This window comes from Thalassophryne amazonica, chromosome 13, assembly GCF_902500255.1.
Source record: "Thalassophryne amazonica chromosome 13, fThaAma1.1, whole genome shotgun sequence".
In the NCBI taxonomy this organism is placed as follows: domain Eukaryota; kingdom Metazoa; phylum Chordata; class Actinopteri; order Batrachoidiformes; family Batrachoididae; genus Thalassophryne; species Thalassophryne amazonica.
This window is the reverse complement of record NC_047115.1, coordinates 21,966,785-21,988,228: the sequence shown is the minus strand read 5'-3', so window position 1 is coordinate 21,988,228 and position 21,444 is coordinate 21,966,785. Positions and strand designations below refer to the sequence as shown.

The following is a 21,444-nucleotide window of genomic DNA, read 5'->3' as shown; positions in this document are numbered from 1 at the left end:
CAGACTAGGCAGACAGATACACAGTTCAGTAAGACAGACAGACAACAGACAGACAGACGGGGTAGAAATCCTTGGCTGTGGTCTAGAAGCAATGTCAGATGCTTCTCATTATGTCAGCTACAATCATTTTGTCCGGCACGATTCACCACGTACCTCTACATACATATTGTACACGAGAGTTAAGTCAGCTGCTCTGACATGTAGCCAAACCTATGGACCGTGTTTCATGTACACGGCACATCAGATGATAATAATTGCACAAAGAGGTATTCTGGAGGCCATGTCTATTGTGAACACACACACCCACACACCCCCCACCATGTACACACCCTCTCTTCACATTCTCATGGGGGTTAGATTTTCAGGCCATACGGTACTAGCTAGTCACTAGATAGTTAGTTAGTTAGTATCAGAGGTGCATTGACTGGCATGGGTCGCCTGGAGCAGGTGTCAGCTCTAGGTGCTAGCGATGTGTCCTCGTCGTTTGCATGGGGTGGCCGTGGTGGTCAGCCACGGTAAATCTGTTTGAAGTGGTCGCACATCGTTGCAGTAGCCCTGTTTCTCTTGGTTGGCGTAGTGGTCGCAGCCCTGCGTTCGACACCGTTGTTTCGACTTCTCCTTGGGCGCCTGCGCCCTCCTGCCCCCCTCCCTACCCTGGCCACGTGTGTGGCACTCTGGGCAGAGGTCCGTGCAGCCCGGAGACACGTTGCTGCAGCCACTCCGCCGGCACTGGGTCTGGGTCTGTGATTGCTGTGACGATCTGGGCTTGGCTGCTCGGTCACGCTGTTTTGCAGACAGATGGGGAGAAAAGAGAAAGTAAAAATATCAGCATTGGTTTACTGAATAGCAATCTTAAAATTCAGCAGAGTCTTCTAGGAGCTCAAGCAAGCACCATCTGAATATGACTCATAGAAAAAGAAAGATACAACTTTGAGAAAGAGGATAACTGATGACAAAGGTTAATGGAAGTGGCGATACGCCTCCACTGCTTAACAGTTGCTTGCACTGTATAGGTGGTAGTAATTATAATTGTGATGAAACAGTTAAACTATCAAACTGGTCAAATCTGCACTGAAGGAGCCCAACAAGGGTGTTTATACATCTACCAATAAATATGATGTACATTTTTAAAAACACCAAAAGTTCAATTACATCCTCTTGAAGATGTCAGACCAAAATCGATTTCCTTTTTGCAAATCTTCATATGGTGTGCTACCATTGTGTGAAATTTCAATGAAATCCACCAACTAGTTTCAGAGGAGCTGCGCTTCCCAAGACTCATGGAATTCCTATATATCCCACTTGTATTGCAGAGACTGTAACAAAGTACAAGTGCAACTAAACAAATTAATTTTAGCTTCTTTTTTTTTTCTTTTTTTTTTGCTTGAGCTCCGGCTGTCATGTGATTTGGCACCAGCTGATACACCAAATGCCTTTTCCGACCCAACTCCAGATGTACCGTATTTTTCCTGCATACAATTTATGCTTGTCAAATAATACCTCTTGAAAAGGAAAAGCCTTACACAAGTTGCACTTTTTCCTGTATGTAGAACTTATTTTTTATAAACATCTTTTCTCTGGTAAGTTTATCAATGGACGGGAATTCTGTAGCACATGTGCCCATGACATGTGTGTGCTGTTACTTAACATAAGGACTTTTAAATTCCAAAAATAAGCAAGATGGACACATAAACATGTGTGGACACCATATTGGATGTTATTTGACGGAGATGAACATGGATAGCATTAGAAACACAAATAAAAATGTGCACATTTGATCAGCTCTTTAATTTGAGATTTTTGTGCATTATTGTGGTGTAGATTTGTTATGTTTATTATTTCATTACCTAGAGTTTATTTTGTTTAGTGCTTTGATTCCCGGGAAAAGCTCCTTTATAAAGAGTTAATATTATAAATTATTATTAATAACGAACATGTAATTTTTTTAAATTAATTTATTTTTTGGTACACAAGTCATACTGGAGTTTACGTCGCCAGGACCTCCTACAATAGTAAAAAAAAAAAAAAAAAAAAATGCAACTTATACAACCCCAATTCCAATGAAGTTGGGACATTGTGTATAAATGTAAATAAAAACAGAATACAATGATTTGCAAATCCTCTCACCACCTATATTCGTTGGAATACACCACAAAGACAAGATATTAATGTTCAAACTGATAGACTTATTGTTTTTGTGCAAATATTTGCTCTTTTGAAATGGATCGCCTGCAACACGTTTCAAAAAGCTGGACAGTGATACGTTTACCACTGTATGTCACCTTTCCTTCTAACAACACTGAGTGCATTTGGGAACTGAGGACACTAAATGTTGAAGCTTTGTAGGTGGAATTCTTTCCATTCATGACTTCAGTTGTTTAACAGTCCGGGGTCTCTGTTGTCGTATTTTGCGCTTCACATATGCGCCACACATTTTCAATGGGCGGACAAGTCTGGACTGCAAGCAGGCCAGTCTAGTACCCACACTCTTTCACTCGAAGCCACGCTGTTCTAACCATGCAGAAGGTGGCTTGGCAGTGTCTTGCTGAAATAAGCAGGTATGTCCTTGAAAGACGTTGCTTGATGGCAGCACGTGTTGCTCCAAAACCTGGATCTACCTTTCAGCATTGATGGTGCCATCACAGATTGTAAGTTGCCACATACCATTAGGGGACTAACACACCCCCATACCATCACAGATTCTGGCGCTTTTGAACTTTGCGCTGGTAACAATCTGGACGCGTCTTTTTCATCTTTTTGTCTGGAGACACGAATCCATGATTTCCAAAAACAATCTGAAATGTGGACTCAGACCACAGCACAGTTTTCCACTTTGCGTCTGTCCATTTCAAATGAGCTCAGGCCCAGAGAAGGCAGCTGCATTTCTGGATGTTGTTGATGTATGCTTTCGCTTTGCATGGTAGAGTTTTAACTTGCATTTGTAGATGAAGCGACGAACTGTGTTAACTGACAATGGTTTTCTGAAGTGTTCCTGAGCCCACGCCAGTAAGATCCTTTACACAATGATGTCGGTTTTTATGCAGTGCTGCCTGAGGATCAAAGGTCATGGGCATTCAATGTTGGTTTCGGACTTGCCACATAAGTGTAGAAAGTTCTTCCAAATTCTCTGAATCTTCTGATTATATTATGGACTGTAGATGATGGAATCCTAAATTCCTTGCAACTGAACATTGAGAAACATTGTTCTTAAACTGTTGGACTATTTTTTTATGCAGTGTTCACAAAGTGGTTATCCTCACCCCATCTTTGCTTGTGAACAGCTGATACGTTAGGGGAGGGTCCTTTATACCAAATCATGACACTCACAATTAGTGTCCTCAGTTCCAAAGGCTTATTGAGTGTTTGTTAGAAGGAAAGATGATGTAACAGTGATAAACATACCACTGTCCCAGCTTTTTTTGAAACATGTTGCAGGCATCCATTCAAAATGAGTAAATATGCACAAAAAACAATAACGTTATCCGTTTGAACATTAAATATCTTGTCTTTGTGTGTATTCAGTTGAATAGAGGTTGAAGAGGATTTGCAAATCATTGTTTTCCGCTTTTTTATTTACATTTCACACAACGTCCCGACTTCCCTGGAATTGGGTTGTACTTTGGAAAATACATTGGAAACAGCCTCGAACAAGGGGCCTTCTGTTTGGGAGGGAAAAATGCCACTTGTACTACCAAGAGTAGGGACGGTTGATATGACCTAAAATAACCTGTAATATCATGGCATTTTTCACTTTTTGGATGATACACTGTGTGACCCCAATAATAATTGCCTTATTTAAGCAAGAGTTTAACATGGATTATATTCATTTTCAAATCTGCTCCTTCAAAGTTAAATCTAGATGAAAATCCATGAATCAAGATTTTTTTTTTACAGTTTTACCTGTTTAAAAATGTCTCTCACTGTGTTTAAAGGAGCTTTATCATGCTTTTTTCACCCCCCAAGAGTCAAACTATGTGCATATTTATCATATTATCTTGCCTTTGGCACAATGGAGTGCTCATTTGTTGTGTAATATTAGTAGTTTTGGGACTTTCGTTTTCATACTCGGAAGAAAGACGCTCAGTTTGGCTAAAGCCCTCCCTCTCCCAGTGTGGTACCAGCCCACTTCATGACGTCGTGCTTGAGCCGGTACATGCGCTGCTTAGCGCCGCCCACGACAGTTTGTCAACAATTACTAAAGATGGATGACCGTATTGTGGAGCCGTACGTTCTATCAGGTATTGAGTGATAAGTGGCAATACCATTAGAAAATGTTTTATACTTACAGCCCCAGTCTGTCCATCCGGGTAAGTGTAATCTATTCGTAAATCCACTTAGGTACTGGCCAAGGTTTTCCAGGCAGTCATCAGTGAAGTGACGGTCGCACACCGATAGTTGACTGGTTTGTTTCAGGCTTACAGAGATGAATTTCAACCACTTCTGATGAGATGAATCTTCTTTGGGGGGCTAAATAAAGTCCTGTAGCTTTCACAACCAAAGGCACATTTTCACCTATGAGACATGACGTTAGCTAAACAATAGCTCGAGAAGATTTGTGAAAAGGCAGCTTCTACTGCACGTCGGAGCGTAAAGTGTTCGCGGAGTTTGCGCTGAGAAAGTGGGCGGGTTGTTGTGCCAGAGCGGTAGACCATAACTTCCTGGAGGGGTGTGTCCACGACCAATGTGACGCAATGATGGCAATCGGCTCATTTTCCTCTACCCCGGGCGGTGGCTGCTGGATCCAGCAGGTATTGCTCAAACAAGCAATAAATGAAACTAAAAACCACTTTGGGGTACTTTTTATGAGGAATTAGCCATGTAAGAAAGTAAACTTAAAAAGTTTGATTTGCATGATATAGCTCCTTTAACAACTCCAACCCATCTTAACTATTTTCATGGCTGTTATCTCTTCTTCTGAAAATTACTTTATAGCAAATTATGTCTATAAGAAAAGAACTTTTGACTCATCAAAACAGGAAAAAAAAAATAATGGTCACACTGACCATTTCCAGCTCTCACCACAGCTTCAGCGCCTGCACTAAATGATTATTGGTTTTGCATGATATAGCTCCTTTAACAACTCCAACCATCTTAACTATTTTCATGGCTGTTATCTCTTCTTCTGAAAATTACTTTATAGCAAATTATGTCTATAAGAAAAGAATTTTGACTCATCAAAACAGGAAAAAAAAATAATGGTCACACTGACCATTTCCAGCTCTCACCACAGCTTCAGCGCTGCACTAAAATGATTATTGGTTTCCAAATGAATCTATATATGTGATATTTTTCATTATTTTGTCATACATATTATTAAAAAATATTTCTGGCCTGGCAGGGATTCTGTACTATCACAGGTAAAAAATAAAGAAAAGGATTTATCATAGTGTTGACATCATTGCGAACTCCACATTGTGACGCACTATCACACCAGTGATGACAACAGCACCAGTATAGCATCCACCCTTAGTAAAGAGAACTTGGCAAACACCTACCATGACCAGAGGAGGGGAGTGTGGTGTGCGATGTGCCACTTGGTTGAGCCGCGTGCTTTGCTCTTTGACGTAGCACTTGTCGCAGTAGCCCTCAAGCATTGCCTTGCCAACTGCACCACAGCCAGACCCACGACACCGTGAGGCATTCTGGAAGCCTGCTTCCAAACCGTGTCGGTTCTGGACCGGTGCAGGGGGAGGAGTCAGGTCTGGAACAGATACAGCCTTACAATGAGCAATGTGACAGGTGACTCCACATTTGAGAACTCAAATGAAGAAAAAAAAAAAAGACAGTAGCCCAATTTAATATGACACAGCAACAACAATTCTTGAAAAGCAAAGCAAATTGCACAAAAATGGCACTGAGAAATTTGCACTACAATTCATTTACAATCTTAATAACATCAATCCCAGACAGTCACATGACAGACTTAATTTTCAGGACTTACGGTGATTGGTCTGATAGTCTACGTAGCAAATAGTGCAGAACCCCAACTTCTCTGGAGTCCCAAAGAACTGGCAGCCAGACCTTTTACAAGGCCGAGCCAGAGGAGCCTGCCAGGCTGAAGTGTGTCCTGGGGTTAATGTGAGGCACGGTCGCTCAGTGTCTCTGGCCTGGCACCAGGCAGAAGACAAGGCCTCAGTCTAGGGTTGCTCTGCTGTGGCTCGCCCCTTTCTGGAGCCTGCTGTCTCTGCATGCAAGGTGGACAAAGGCCGTTGAATATCCTGAATGCCTCCTGTCTGCACATGCTGCAGCGTTCTGTTTCAGTTTCACGGCCTCCCCACTGTGTCCAGCCAGAGCTCTGGGCCGGGTGGGGGACTACAGACCCCCCATTGGGGCCTGGAAGTCCTGTAGCAGCCGTTCCAGCTCCAGGGGGTCCATGGTTCTGCCTGGAGTTGAAGCAGCGTTCACAAAGTCCATCGTGCTCCACACTAAGGGTGAAGAGGCAGCCAGGGGTCTTGCACTTCATGGCGTGTGTTTCGCTTGTAGAGACTGAGGCTGGGTGCAGTGGGTGGAGCTGAGCGGGGGCTGGATAACACCACCCCTCTCCCAGAAGAGGAGGTTGGGGGGCTGCTGCTTCTGGCTCCTCTGGAGCTCCCCTCAGTGTCCGATCTGCCTGCCCCACTTTGTACACCTCCCTTTGTCTGAACCATGCCTTCTATCCTCGCTCCTCCCCCAGTAGTGGCTTGTCTCTTCTCAAAGCACTCGTGACAATGGGGTTGTGTGTCCACAGACACATAGAATGTGCAGCGTGGTGTGGCACAGCGGATCTCAATAAGGGAGAGCTGGGACACGGAGAAAGGTGGCGGGCGCTGTGGCTGTGCGGCCCACGCCTGCTCTTTGTCCTCCTGCCATCGCTGGTACTCATGGTTGACCAGCTGCAGATAGTCCTCCATTAGGTTCATGTCTTCAGGAAGATTTCCTTCATCCAAGCTTGGAAAAGAGAGATATTTTAGTATGTGGTCCTTTAAAGATTTTATACATTCAGACAAATTCTAAGTTAAACTTTTATCGCCGTTACGCTGCTAGAAGCGTGTTTGCAAGTAGACATACATATCCCCACATTTCAACAGGCAGAACTGGTCAACACCTGTGATTGGGATGTAAATATTTCCTTTTATTCTTGAATTCTGTTCACTCTACATTTAAGACACAAAGCTTTAAAGTCTCTGGGTACCGTGCGGCGTTGATGATGCGTGTCGCATCATAGCCCAAGCCGATGACTGGGATTTCTATCAGGAGTAGGTAATCTTTGAGAAGTCTGTCTTTCTGCTGCTGTTCCTTCTCCATGAGGAAATGGACCTTCAGCTCCTCAAAGCCTCCTCGCCCCGGATTGATGAGAGGTACCGCTCGGATCTCTGGGAAATGCAAAGACCAAAATATTACATACTGTAGGAAAAGTAAGCTTAAAACAGAAAATTCACCATGATTGATTAGACATTTTTTCCTTACAAACTCAGACTCATACAATCAAGTCCCAGTCTTACTTTCACAGAAGACCACAGTTTGAGATCTTAAGGCTCTGTGGTAAACCGGGATATTCCAAAACTGTGATGTTGTTTCGACCATGGATGATTTTTCAACATGTTTGAAAATTTCCTTTTTGTCATCATGACGTGCAATGCCTCGGAGCCTGTGGTATTTTCGTACATGCCATAAAATCACAGAGAAGTTGTGCTGAAGTTATATTATGAATGTGCTACTGCTGTGTTTTCCCACTTTGCATGGTACAATCCCAGTGTGCTACGTCATGACACTGCTCACTAGATCAAATATGTCACAAAGCATGATCTCAACATGATGGTTTTTCCACAGTTACAGGCCGTGTCCTTGTAGGATTCATATCGGCAAACATGAGAATGAGGCTTTAGTGTTAACGGGATGTTTTCTTGTGTCATTCAATGTGCATCTTACTTTCTTTCGTGTACATCATATTGCCAAACTGTTGCCATTTCCTACCTGGACCACTATCTTTGATGGTGATGAGGGGAGCAAAGTGCTGTGAGTCGTAGCCGAGCACAATCGGGTATTTGTAGCACTCAGTGGGTGGCCAGTTAGTGGCAGATAAATACCACCCACATTCAGAGGAGAGATGGAGGAGCCAGATTTCATACTCCTGACCACCTGGTCTGTTAAAAGAACATCCATTTAAATTCCATCATCAAAAAACAGCTTAAATATCCTGTGCCGAGTCTCCACAATAACTGCTATTACTGACCGCATTCGGAAATGAAATCAAATTTGGGAAATTTGTATCTAAGGAATCTGATGAGAAATTCTAGCAATGCTTTCACTTTTAAGAAAAATGACAAGATATTGATCTTTTTTTTTTTTTTAATCAATCAAATGGCTACACATGCATAAATGTCAAGAAATAAATTCAAATGTCTTTGTACACCTCAAAAGTAGAACAGTGTACTATTTTATGGTGCTATAATAATGCTGTTATGAAGTAACAATACAATTCACCAAATCTGTGCTGCATCCACTAACTGAAGTGAATATGAGGTGAGGTAAAGCGCAGTCAAACATGAGGATTTCAGAACAAAAAAGTACCTGCAATGACAATGATGGGTCTGCGGAGAATATTGGCGAGGATGAAGATGTGAATGTCCTCCAGAGAGTCAAACTGGAGACCGTTGCTGCTGGAGACTGGAGATGCCATCTTCACTATCTTTTCCCACTCATCCTCCCAGTTCTGGAAATGTACCAACCCAGAGTTATAACACAAGCTTTCAGTACAGATTAATTTTCTTAAAATCCATAAACCATTACATATGCTCCATGCAGTATCCCAAAGCTCGTCAAGTTGGGCCCAGACCCGTTTGTAATTCGGCTACAGCACAATATTTACAAAAATGTGCAAAGCTGTTGGAAGTATTGTTCAAATTCACACATTTTTTATGCATTTCAGAGACAAAAGCAAACAAAAGACATCTGCAAGGTTGCTGAACAGCTGAGACATCAGCTTAGAGCCACATTCAGATTCTACAGCTGCGTACCAACCTCCCAGAGGTGGGGGGCCAGTTTCAATTAAGGAAATTCTTCTATTTGTCGACCTTCATATACTGCGTGGGAAACATGCAACACGGAGTATCCCAAACCCTTACACTGGAGACTAACTGAAGTATTTCCAAATGTCCACCTTCTTGAATATTTCTCTGAGAAGTTACTTTCCTTCTGTGTTACCTTTCCTTCAGCATAACATGATGAATAAATTCTAAACAAAAACAAGTTTGTGTTTTTTTCTTCATCTTCAAAACTGGGGTGTACTACTGCCACCAACTGGGCTGGTAGTAATTAATTTCAAATTGCATTCATTACAAAAAAGGAGAAAATGATGGCCTTTTCATACTTTGTCAGACAACTGGTACAAAATGCTAATTAATCATCAAAAGAAGTCTTAAATGTTTTGACTCTTGAGGTAAGAAGTTGAGAATCTTTTTTCTTTTTAAGTGTAGGACACAATATTAAAACCTACTCTGTACTCAAAGACTTGAAAGACCTCTTAGTCTAGGACCTAACAGACATGTATGCACATGATTTAGGAGAGCGAAACTCAACCTTTCTAGACTAATATGACCCCAATGAAGAACTTGGGATATGTGCCAAAATCTCTATCCAGGACGAACAGCCCGAAAATGATCACACCCTTTATCGTCCAGAGTGCTACTTCAAATACAGCTGTATTTTCTAAACTGCAGCAACTATAGATTTTCCAAGGTACTCAAAATGTTCAGAATGACCAACACGCTTTTTTTTTTTTTGGTGGTGGTGTCATAGAAAAGTGTAAAATTTCCATTTTGATATTTTAAGAGAGAATGGCTAAAATAAGTGGATCAATTTATTACCGTCCATCGAAAGAAAAGAAACATTTGCCAAATATAATGAAATTTTATCTTCAGTCATACTGTTATCAATGGAATATTGAATTAAAGTGAAAAATACTTCACAAAACTTGTTTCTTTAGCAGACAGCAGTATCTAGAGATCTTAAATGTTTTAAAGATTCATTCATTCATTCATCTTCTACCGCTTAGTCCATTTAAGGGTCACGGGGGGCTGGAGCCTATCCCAGCAGCCATAGAGCGCGAGGCGGGGTACACCCAGGACAGGACGCCAGTCTGTCGCAGGGCCACAAACAGACAAACACAGACACACACACCTACGGACAATTTAAAGATTCCAATCCACCTAACCCGCATGTCTCTGGATGTGGGAGGAAACCGGAGCACCCAAAGGAAACCCACACAAACACGGGGAGAACACGCAAACTCCATACAGAAAGGCCACGGGAATTGAACCCATGACCTTCTCGCTGTGAGGCAACAGTGCTAACCACTAAGCCACTGTGCTGCCTGGAAAATTTCCCAACAGCCAACATAGCCCAGAAAGTTTAAGTTACTAAATATGTGGCTATTCCGGACTGGGTGTACATCATTTGACCAAATGTTTTCTAGTGGTTTTCTCTTAAAATAGCAAAATTAGAAATGATACACTTTTCTATGACTCTTCTGAACAGGTATTGGTCATTCTGAACATATTGAGTACCTTGGAAAATATGTAGCTGCTGTAGTTTAGAAAATATAGCTGTATTTGAAGTAACACTCTGGACAAAAAAAGGGCGTGGTCATTTTCAGGGTGTTCGTCCCAGGATGCCACTTGTACTACTGGATTTTGGCACATATCTCAAGTTGTTCATTGGGGTCATATTAGTCTAGAACACTTGAGTTGTTCTCTCCTAAATGATGTGCATACATGTCTCAGCTAGATCCTAGACTGAATCTGCGCTGTTGAGAGTGCAAAATGACATCCTGTTGTCCCTGGACTCAAAGAGACCTGTCCTGTTGTAGTGCTTGATCTCACTGCAGCATTCGATACAGTGGACCACTTCATCCTCCTGAACCGTCTAGCCCAGCAGGTGGGCTTTCAGGGACCCGTGCTGCAGTGGTTCAGGTCCTATTTAACAGACAGGCACTTCTCTGTTTTCATCAATGGCCACTCCTCTTCTACAGCCCGACTGTCTTCTGGTGTCCCGCAAGGCTCCATTTTGGGCCCAGTTCTGTTCTCTTTAAATGCTGCCTCTGGGTTCAATCATCTCCAGCCATAATGTGTCTTTTCATATGTATGCCGATGATCTTCAAATCTATCTACCAGTCTCACCAGATTCTCCAGATGCATCTCAGGCTATCAACACCTGTATGGATGACATCAATCATGATGTAACTTTGCAAAAACAATGTCGGACTCTGTAGTTTTCTCTGGGCCCCTCCCCAATCGGACCGGGAGTGACATGTTTAGCCGCATGTTCTCCTTGAATTGCTGGCTGTCTGAGTGGTGTCCAAAAAATGAGGTGGGCTTCATAGATAATTGGCAAAGCTTCTGGGGAAAACCTGGTCTTGTTAGGAGAGACGGCATCCATCCCACTTTGGATGGAGCAGCTCTCATTTCTAGAAATCTGGCCAATTTTCTTAAATCCTCCAAACCGTGACTATCCAGGGTTGGGACCAGGAAGCAGAGTTGTAGTCTTACACACCTCTCTGCAGCTTCTCTCCCACTGCCATCCCCTCATTACCCCATCCCCGTAGAGACGGTGCCTGCTCCCAGACTACCAATAACCAGCAAAAATCTATTTAAGCATAAAAATTCAAAAAGAAAAAATAATATAGCACCTTCAACTGCACCACAGACTAAAACAGTTAAATGTGGTCTATTAAACATTAGGTCTCTCTCTTCTAAGTCCCTGTTGGTAAATGATATAATAATTGATCAACATATTGATTTATTCTGCCTAACAGAAACCTGGTTACAGCAGGATGAATATGTTAGTTTAAATGAGTCAACACCCCCGAGTCACACTAACTGTCAGAATGCTCGTAGCACGGGCCGGGGTGGAGGATTAGCAGCAATCTTCCATTCCATCTTATTAATTAATCCAAAACCCAGACAGAGCTTTAATTCATTTGAAAGCTTGTCTCTTAGTCTTGTCCATCCAAATTGGAAGTCCCAAAAACCAGTTTTATTTGTTATTATCTATCGTCCACCTGGTCGTTACTGTGAGTTTCTCTGTGAATTTTCAGACCTTTTGTCTGACTTAGTGCTTAGCTCAGATAAGATAATTATAGTGGGCGATTTTAACATCCACACAGATGCTGAGAATGACAGCCTCAACACTGCATTTAATCTATTATTAGACTCTATTGGCTTTGCTCAAAAAGTAAATGAGTCCACCCACCACTATAATCATATCTTAGATCTTGTTCTGACTTATGGTATGGAAATAGAAGACTTAACAGTATTCCCTGAAAACTCCCTTCTGTCTGATCATTTCTTAATAACATTTACATTTACTCTGATGGACTACCCAGCAGTGGGGAATAAGTTTCATTACACTAGAAGTCTTTCAGAAAGCGCTGTAACTAGGTTTAAGGATATGATTCCTTCTTTATGTTCTCTAATGCCATATAACAACACAGTGCAGAGTAGCTACCTAAACTCTGTAAGGGAGATAGAGTATCTCGTCAATAGTTTTACATCCTCATTGAAGACAACTTTGGATGCTGTAGCTCCTCTGAAAAAGAGAGCTTTAAATCAGAAGTGTCTGACTCCGTGGTATAACTCACAAACTCGTAGCTTAAAGCAGATAACCCGTAAGTTGGAGAGGAAATGGCGTCTCACTAATTTAGAAGATCTTCACTTAGCCTGGAAAAAGAGTCTGTTGCTCTATAAAAAAGCCCTCCGTAAAGCTAGGACATCTTTCTACTCATCACTAATTGAAGAAAATAAGAACAACCCCAGGTTTCTTTTCAGCACTGTAGCCAGGCTGACAAAGAGTCAGAGCTCTATTGAGCTGAGTATTCCATTAACTTTAACTAGTAATGACTTCATGACTTTCTTTGCTAACAAAATTTTAACTATTAGAGAAAAAATTACTCATAACCATCCCAAAGACGTATCGTTATCTTTGGCTGCTTTCAGTGATGCCGGTATTTGGTTAGACTCTTTCTCTCCGATTGTTCTGTCTGAGTTATTCTCATTAGTTACTTCATCCAAACCATCAACATGTTTATTAGACCCCATTCCTACCAGGCTGCTCAAGGAAGCCCTACCATTATTTAATGCTTCGATCTTAAATATGATCAATCTATCTTTGTTAGTTGGCTATGTACCACAGGCTTTTAAGGTGGCAGTAATTAAACCATTACTTAAAAAGCCATCACTTGACCCAGCTATCTTAGCTAATTATAGGCCAATCTCCAACCTTCCTTTTCTCTCAAAAATTCTTGAAAGGGTAGTTGTAAAACAGCTAACTGATCATCTGCAGAGGAATGGTCTATTTGAAGAGTTTCAGTCAGGTTTTAGAATTCATCATAGTACAGAAACAGCATTAGTGAAGGTTACAAATGATCTTCTTATGGCCTCGGACAGTGGACTCATCTCTGTGCTTGTTCTGTTAGACCTCAGTGCTGCTTTTGATACTGTTGACCATAAAATTTTATTACAGAGATTAGAGCATGCCATAGGTATTAAAGGCACTGCGCTGCGGTGGTTTGAATCATATTTGTCTAATAGATTACAATTTGTTCATGTAAATGGGGAATCTTCTTCACAGACTAAAGTTAATTATGGAGTTCCACAAGGTTCTGTGCTAGGACCAATTTTATTTACTTTATACATGCTTCCCTTAGGCAGTATTATTAGAAGGTATTGCTTAAATTTTCATTGTTACGCAGATGATACCCAGCTTTATCTATCCATGAAGCCAGAGGACACACACCAATTAGCTAAACTGCAGGATTGTCTTACAGACATAAAGACATGGATGACCTCTAATTTCCTGCTTTTAAACTCAGATAAAACTGAAGTTATTGTACTTGGCCCCACAAATCTTAGAAACATGGTGTCTAACCAGATCCTTACTCTGGATGGCATTACCCTGACCTCTAGTAATACTGTGAGAAATCTTGGAGTCATTTTTGATCAGGATATGTCATTCAAAGCGCATATTAAACAAATATGTAGGACTGCTTTTTTGCATTTACGCAATATCTCTAAAATCAGAAAGGTCTTGTCTCAGAGTGATGCTGAAAAACTAATTCATGCATTTATTTCCTCTAGGCTGGACTATTGTAATTCATTATTATCAGGTTGTCCTAAAAGTTCCCTAAAAAGCCTTCAGTTAATTCAAAATGCTGCAGCTAGAGTACTGACGGGGACTAGAAGGAGAGAGCATATCTCACCCATATTGGCCTCTCTTCATTGGCTTCCTGTTAATTCTAGAATAGAATTTAAAATTCTTCTTCTTACTTATAAGGTTTTGAATAATCAGGTCCCATCTTATCTTGGGGACCTCGTGGTGCCATATCGCCCCAATAGAGCGCTTCGCTCTCAGACTGCAGGCTTACTTGTAGTTCCTAGGGTTTGTAAGAGTAGAATGGGAGGCAGAGCCTTCAGCTTTCAGGCTCCTCTCCTGTGGAACCAGCTCCCAATTCAGATCAGGGAGACAGACACCCTCTCTACTTTTAAGATTAGGCTTAAAACTTTCCTTTTTGCTAAAGCTTATAGTTAGGGCTGGACCATCCCTTAGTTATGCTGCTATAGACGTAGACTGCTGGGGGGTTCCCATGATGCACTGTTTCTTTCTCTTTTGCTCTGTATGCACCACTCTGCATTTAATCATTAGTGATCGATCTCTGCTCCCCTCCACAGCATGTCTTTTTCTTGGTTCTCTCCCTCAGCCCCAACCAGTCCCAGCAGAAGACTGCCCCTCCCTGAGCCTGGTTCTGCTGGAGGTTTCTTCCTGTTAAAAGGGAGTTTTTCCTTCCCACTGTAGCCAAGTGCTTGCTCACAGGGGGTCGTTTTGACCGTTGGGGTTTTACATAATTATTGTATGGCCTTGCCTTACAATATAAAGCGCCTTGGGGCAACTGTTTGTTGTGATTTGGCGCTATATAAAAAAATTGATTGATTGATCAAGCACTGGCTCACACAGAATTTCCTGAGTCTAAATGAATCCAAAGCAGAATTCTGTCTTTTTGGCACCACAAGCCCACTCGCCGTTGTCTCAAATGGTCACTCACTTCCTCACCATAACACCGTAATCAGAAACTTGGGAGTTCACTTGGACACTGACCTAAATCTCCATAAACAAATTGACTTTGTTGTTAAAACAAGCTTCTTTCAGCTCCGCATTCTCACAAAAGTGAAACCCTTCCTCAGTTGTTGTGACCTGGAGAAAGCAATCCACACATTCATCAGCTCACGCTTGGACTACTGCAATGCTCTGTACATTGGACTCAGTCAAACATCCTTACACAGATTACAACTGGTACAGAATGCTGCTGCCCGGCTCCTCACAAATTCTCGTAAACATCACCATATCACACCTGTTCTGCGCTCTCTCCAATGGCTGCCAGTGAAATACAGAATCCAATACAAACTTCTCCTGTTCATTTTCTGCTCCATCCACAGCCTCGCACCTGCGTATTTATGTGAGATTCTGACCCTTTACCAGCCCATCAGATTTCTACAATCTGCACAGCTCTACTTGTTGGAGCAGCCCAGGTCTCGAAGCAAACAGTGGGGTGATCGTGCTTTCGCAGTTGCAGGTCCTAAACTTTGGAACTCGCTGCCCCTTGACTTGCGTGCCATCTCGGATCGGCCCCTTTTTAAAACAAAACTCAAAACGTATTTGTTTAGATGTGCTTTTGATACTTAGTCTTGTTTAGACTTGGGAATAAAATGTATCTGTGTTCTTCTTTTTAACTATATTTTAAATACGATTTTTATATGTACAGCGCTTTGGTCAATTTAGGTTGTTGTAAAGCGCTTAAATAAAATTTGATTGATTGATTGATGTCTGTGGTGTTACATGTTAACAGGTGGTAAAATAAGTAATAATACAGAAAGACCATGCATACATGTATCCAAAGATTGATATTTACACTCCCCTAAGCAAAGGGATTTTCATGTGCATTTATATAAAGAACAGTGTCTAACCATGGTGGTGTATCGAAGGCCAGTCTGGGTGAACTCCTGCGATTGGAGCAGCTCTGCTTGAAAGCGAGCGCGAAAGGTGCCGGTGTCAGTCTCTTTTAAAACGCCATGGAGGGCCTTCCGAAGCACCAGGTCTGTGTCCTGAACGCCCAGCATATACTGGGAGGCCGCATGGAGCAAGCAGTTCCCATCTCCTGCAAACACAACCAGAGGAAGGGGGTAAAAACCACATGATACGGGGACAGAGTGCAGTGGATTCTGTACATGACATACATGCATTACAGCTGGAAGTGGGTGCAGAGGCACATGCAATTATAACATGGTACAAAGTACACACAACTGGACAAACAAATGCACTGTAAGCAAGTGTATGCACACACGCAAACGCACACACACGTAATAGGAGTCTGGGGATTTCCAGGCTTTTGAATATCTGGTGTCTAGACTATTATATGACTCTCCCACATAGCAATCAGAGAAATGGCCATTGTGAGCACCCGTGTGTATATAATTTTTTAAAAATGTATGTTTAACTAATCCTGCATCTCATAAAAAGAACTGCTCCCTATAATCTATTTAAAAAGAGTTGATTTCTTACATCACATGTATGTGAGTGATAGAGAGGGTGACTAAAAACACTGGAATTTTATTTAATCTCAAACTGCAACACTGGATCTTTTCGTCATTGTGAAACATAAGAGTATATATTTGTGAACACGTGCGGCTCCGAAATACCCCGCCGCAGCACTAAACACAGGAATTTCCCTGCACTAACTTCTGCCTTTCATGAATGTGTGTTCCTCCCCTATGATCCCATCTCATCAATGCTTCTCTGCTGGTCCTGGACTTTCCACAGGGGCGTGGCTTGGACAGGATGGCATGTTATGGGTTTAACAAGTGCTATTCAGCACCCAATGACATGCAATTATTGACTTCATTTGCTGAGGAGTGTGTGTGTGTGTGTGTGTGTGTAAAACGGAATGCATATTCTTCTTTAGCATTAAGCACATTTATGTGGCAGTTGTTAAACACACACAAGTTTTCTGCAGAACATCGCTGCGCATAACTTTTCGGCACAAACCTCAAAATGTTTGGTTATACCTGGCCTAGCACCTGTTTACAGTAAGATCTAATCAATGCAAAAGAACAGTTGTAAAAAAGGTCAAAGATAGATACAGTTCATCTGCAATCTCCAGAATTTTCAACTGGAATTAAGTATGCGCAAGCACACTCAAAATATTTTCATCAAATAAAAACATCTGGGTGCCTGTGCTGCAATTACCACGTAACCTGCTAAGCCAGTGATTCACAAACTTTTTATTTATATATTTTTAAATGGGCCTCCCTTTGGAAGCCAAGAATTGAAATCTAAACTGAGTCTTGCATAGTGGACTCTTTAATAATTCTAACATTCATCAAATTAATTAAAGTCATATTGCACTTCATGTTTTGTGACTCCCCTCCATTCATGACATGAATCACCCGTAAACTATGATGCACTGCTCACAGACACTGATGAGACACTGAGGGATTTTCAGTCACTATAAGGCTACTTTTATAGCACTGTACTTTGAGTGAAAAAAAAAATAAAAAAAATAAACCCAATTCTATTTCAGACTAGCAAGATGCTGTTGCATTTCGGTGCTCTTGCATCACTCTCGACAAAAATATAAAATTTACAGCTCTCTCTAGCAAGATAAAGTACCCTCAGCGGCAGCGCCCTTAACAAACAGACGTGCAACAATAGGAACAGATTCACAAACATCCTTCTGTAATGAGCTGTACTTATGCAAAAGATGGATTTTTGACCTAAAAACTGAGCTCCCAAACTACCGAGCCCAAAAGATGTTCTGCTAGTCCTCTCAGTCTAAATATAAACACTTCCTCTGTGGTAAGCTGGAACACTTCCTGATAGCACACTGGTAGAGGAACAGACTTAATCCTTATCTGGTGGCCATCCAGGTGACAAGCCACAAGTATGCAATGTTGTTCTCTTTTCACTGAGGCACTAGGCTTGTGTTATCTAGTATTTCTGTCTTTAGGCTCTCTAGTGAGGCTGTTGTCAATTTCAGACTGTTTTCTCTCTTTTAAAAAAAACTGAAAATAGAATGTTATACCATATGTGCAATCACAAAACGTGAATATTCCTGTAATTCACATCAGAAAATGTATATATTAAAAGAAAGTGGCCTCTGTGTATGTGTATGCGTCTGTAACTGACATTTGCCGTTTGGTATGTTTATGTATTTTGGGTCAAGGATGAATGCCGCCAAAACAGAATGTTGACAGGACTAATATTTTGGGAGAAATTATGGATCTTACATAACAACGGTGAACAATAGATGTTGAGTTTTACATTCTGGACTCACACGCCATTCCAAATCATTATAGAAACATTTATCACCAATTCATCAATTTATCACCACCTTTGAAACATGTCAGCTACCTATTTTATAAACACTACCCAATATAGAGCCCGTGGATCCCAACAGGCAACACATTAGTTTAAATATATTAGCGTGGGAAAGAGAAGCGTCTGAGAGTTTATATGTCATTTCCTCTGGAAGATAAATACAACACATCCACCCAGCTGAATCAACAGTTTATCTGAGATGTGGTGCGATTTATATGATGATAGACCTTTTGTTTCCATAAATAGCGCTAGGGCTAAGCCAGTCCCACTGGTCACTAAAAAGATGTGGCACAAAGAAAACCAAATGACTACTGTTGTTTATCTGCTGGTTGCTCTCATGGAAGAACAAATCAGGGAGGTGACCAAACTGGGAACCAGTCATGTATCTCAGGGTCCACGATGAGGCAGAAATCCACAGCAGACTTTGCCATCTTTTATTTGGTAGCCCAAACTCCTGGCTGCCAAACCTATTTAAAAACATGATGGGGATTACTCACAAATGAAGTTCACCTCACATTCAAGTCTAAGTGCTTTTTCTCACGAAGAAATTTACTATGAAATGTATGAAAAATGGTGCATAAAAATTTAGATTTTTTTTGTGCAGATATTATACCTGTCCAATGTATTTTACATTGGGAGGCAGTGATGATGTCACCAACAACAAGAAGGTGGATTATCACAGTAAAAATGAAAAGTGGTAAGTTATCTTTTTCCTCATTATTAAGGTTATTCTACTCCTAAACCTAACGCTACGGCTAATCATAACCAAAATGCAAGCATGCATTTCTGAACATTTTAAGCAAAATGTACGTTGCGCATGCACGTTAGAATATGCAAGAAATGTAGCTCTTAACTTTTGATATCATATAAAACAGGCCATAAGAATATGTTGAAACACTGGCTACGATTGTATTTTCCGGAGTATAAGTCACAGGTTTTTTTTTTTACTACTTTGGGAGGTCCTGAGACTTATACTCTGGAACATATGGTAAGTAATATCATACCAAATGGATGTTGTAACTAGCTCCATGGCCTTCCTGTACTTATGGAAGCAAACTTACAGTTGGTTGTAGTGCTAAATTTCAAAGGCAATAACAACATTAATACAAGCACAGCAGCAGGCTACTATTCACAATGCTCTATTATTAACTAAGTTGTGTTATTACTGTTCAGAGTAGCTTGATCGCTTATCTAAACCAGTTCAGTTTGTAGATATTTTTTCAGCGTACAGCCAGTTTCATTGCTCTGATTGGTTGCAGGTCTAATCCAGTTGCATCCAGAGACATTCTGATCTGTGTCTGTTGGTAATACCCCATTGGAAACCAAAAGTGAAATCCAAAAATAACTATCACAATTAGTCTTGCCATGCCAAGCTACAAATATACATGTATAATGCAGAAATCTGTAGTAGCACATTTCCTTTTCCACTCTGAAGAGTCCCTCTATTGCAAATAACTAAATCCTGCCCGTTGGAGACACATGACAAACATGGGACGGTTTTTGGGGAAAACCCTCTGACACAAATTCAAAACAACAGGCATTTCAATACTGGATGGAAAAATTCCGCATTCCAAGAACACAGATACAGGCCGTTCACTTCAAATATAAGAGAGTGAGTTTGGCTTTCTTAAGAGATCAATCCAATCAGCTGGGACTAAAGTTTTGAGAGGAATGACAGAGTTTAGAGGCTCTAAATTTAAGTGACATGTTTAGGGATTACTGTGAAGGTATTTGCCACAGATCTAGAGCGACTCTGACAAGCTTGACTAAAAAGACATGCTTGGTATCCTGACTGGCGTCATGAACGAACGTCTACTCTCACATTCTTTCTCTGTATGTATGTGTGCATTTGTTTGAGCTCCAGTGACTCAGCAGTAACCAGACAGTCCCGTGTGTGTATGTGTTTTTTTTCTCTGTCCTTTTCTCAAAGTCAGATCCGGGTCCTTCACAGTGAGACATTCTGGCTCTAAATGCCATCTCATCTTTTATATCATCATCACTGCAATCCAGGAAATTCCATCCAGTTACGGGCAGCAAAAGCTGGATCAGTTTATCATCTGTCAGGGGTCTTTCTGAAGAGGAACCATGTGGCCATGTGTCAGAGTTACAGTAACTCCCTTTTACTCATTACAAACCCCAGCTGTGTCCATCACAAAGAGTTTCACTCTTAACAGATCAAGTATAAGAACGGCAAGTTCCTTTATCTTTGCGCAAACAAAACAGGTTAAAAATAAATTCTGAGACTGAACCTATGTAAGAATTTCACACTTCAATAATTTCCTATGTGAAACAAAAAACAATCTGTATATAGTATATATGACGCTACGTCATTTCTGCTTCCGGTTTCTGTAGCAAATGCTACGGCTGATGTTTCCCTTTAAAGATGTTTAAAATTTGTTCCCTTCACCTAAAAATGGAGCTCCAATAAAGTCATACAACCTTTGCTGACTGTGTTCCAACTGTGTGGATCAGTGCCTGTTACTATTACAATGTTCACTTTGATCAAAACATTTATAGGCTATTCTTTAAACTTATTTTCTGCCATTTATCAATAGTTGTTTGGTTTTATCTTGCTTTAACTATATTTGTTGTTTGTGCACTTATTTGCTCTTGACATTTAATTTTAACTGTTCTGACACATACAGTAGTGTTCACAGTAACAGTAGTGCTATGTGACTAAAAAGATTAATCCAGGTTTTGAGTATATTTCCTATTGTTACATGGGAAACAAGGTACCAGTAGATTCAGTAGATTCTCACAAATACAACAAGACCAAGCATTCATGATATGCACACTCTTAAGGCTATGAAATTGGGCTATTAGTAAAAAAAAAAGTAGAAAAGGGGGTGTTCACAATAATAGTAGTGTGGCATTCAGTCAGTGAGTTTGTCAATTTTGTGGAACAAACAGGTGTGACTCAGGTGTCCCCTATTTAAGGATGAAGCCAGCACCTGTTGAACATGCTTTTCTCTTTGAAAGCCTGAGGAAAATGGGACGTTCAAGACATTGTTCAGAAGAACAGCGCAGTTTGATTAAAAAGTT

The 21,444-nt window shown here is 41.0% G+C and overlaps 1 protein-coding gene across 1 annotated transcript in view; it reads right to left on the bottom strand.

The window, feature by feature from the left end:
* Positions 1–506: 506 nt before the first annotated feature.
* tnfaip3 (tumor necrosis factor, alpha-induced protein 3) overlaps positions 507–21,444 on the bottom strand; it is a 30,880-nt gene continuing 9,942 nt past the window's right edge. Inside the window, 11 exon segments of the mRNA XM_034184219.1 lie at positions 507–539; positions 541–783; positions 5,496–5,701; positions 5,942–6,139; positions 6,142–6,478; positions 6,480–6,927; positions 7,172–7,352; positions 7,954–8,049; positions 8,052–8,123; positions 8,551–8,692; positions 15,993–16,183. Of these exon segments, the coding sequence (XP_034040110.1) occupies positions 507–539; positions 541–783; positions 5,496–5,701; positions 5,942–6,139; positions 6,142–6,478; positions 6,480–6,927; positions 7,172–7,352; positions 7,954–8,049; positions 8,052–8,123; positions 8,551–8,692; positions 15,993–16,183 (2,147 nt within the window).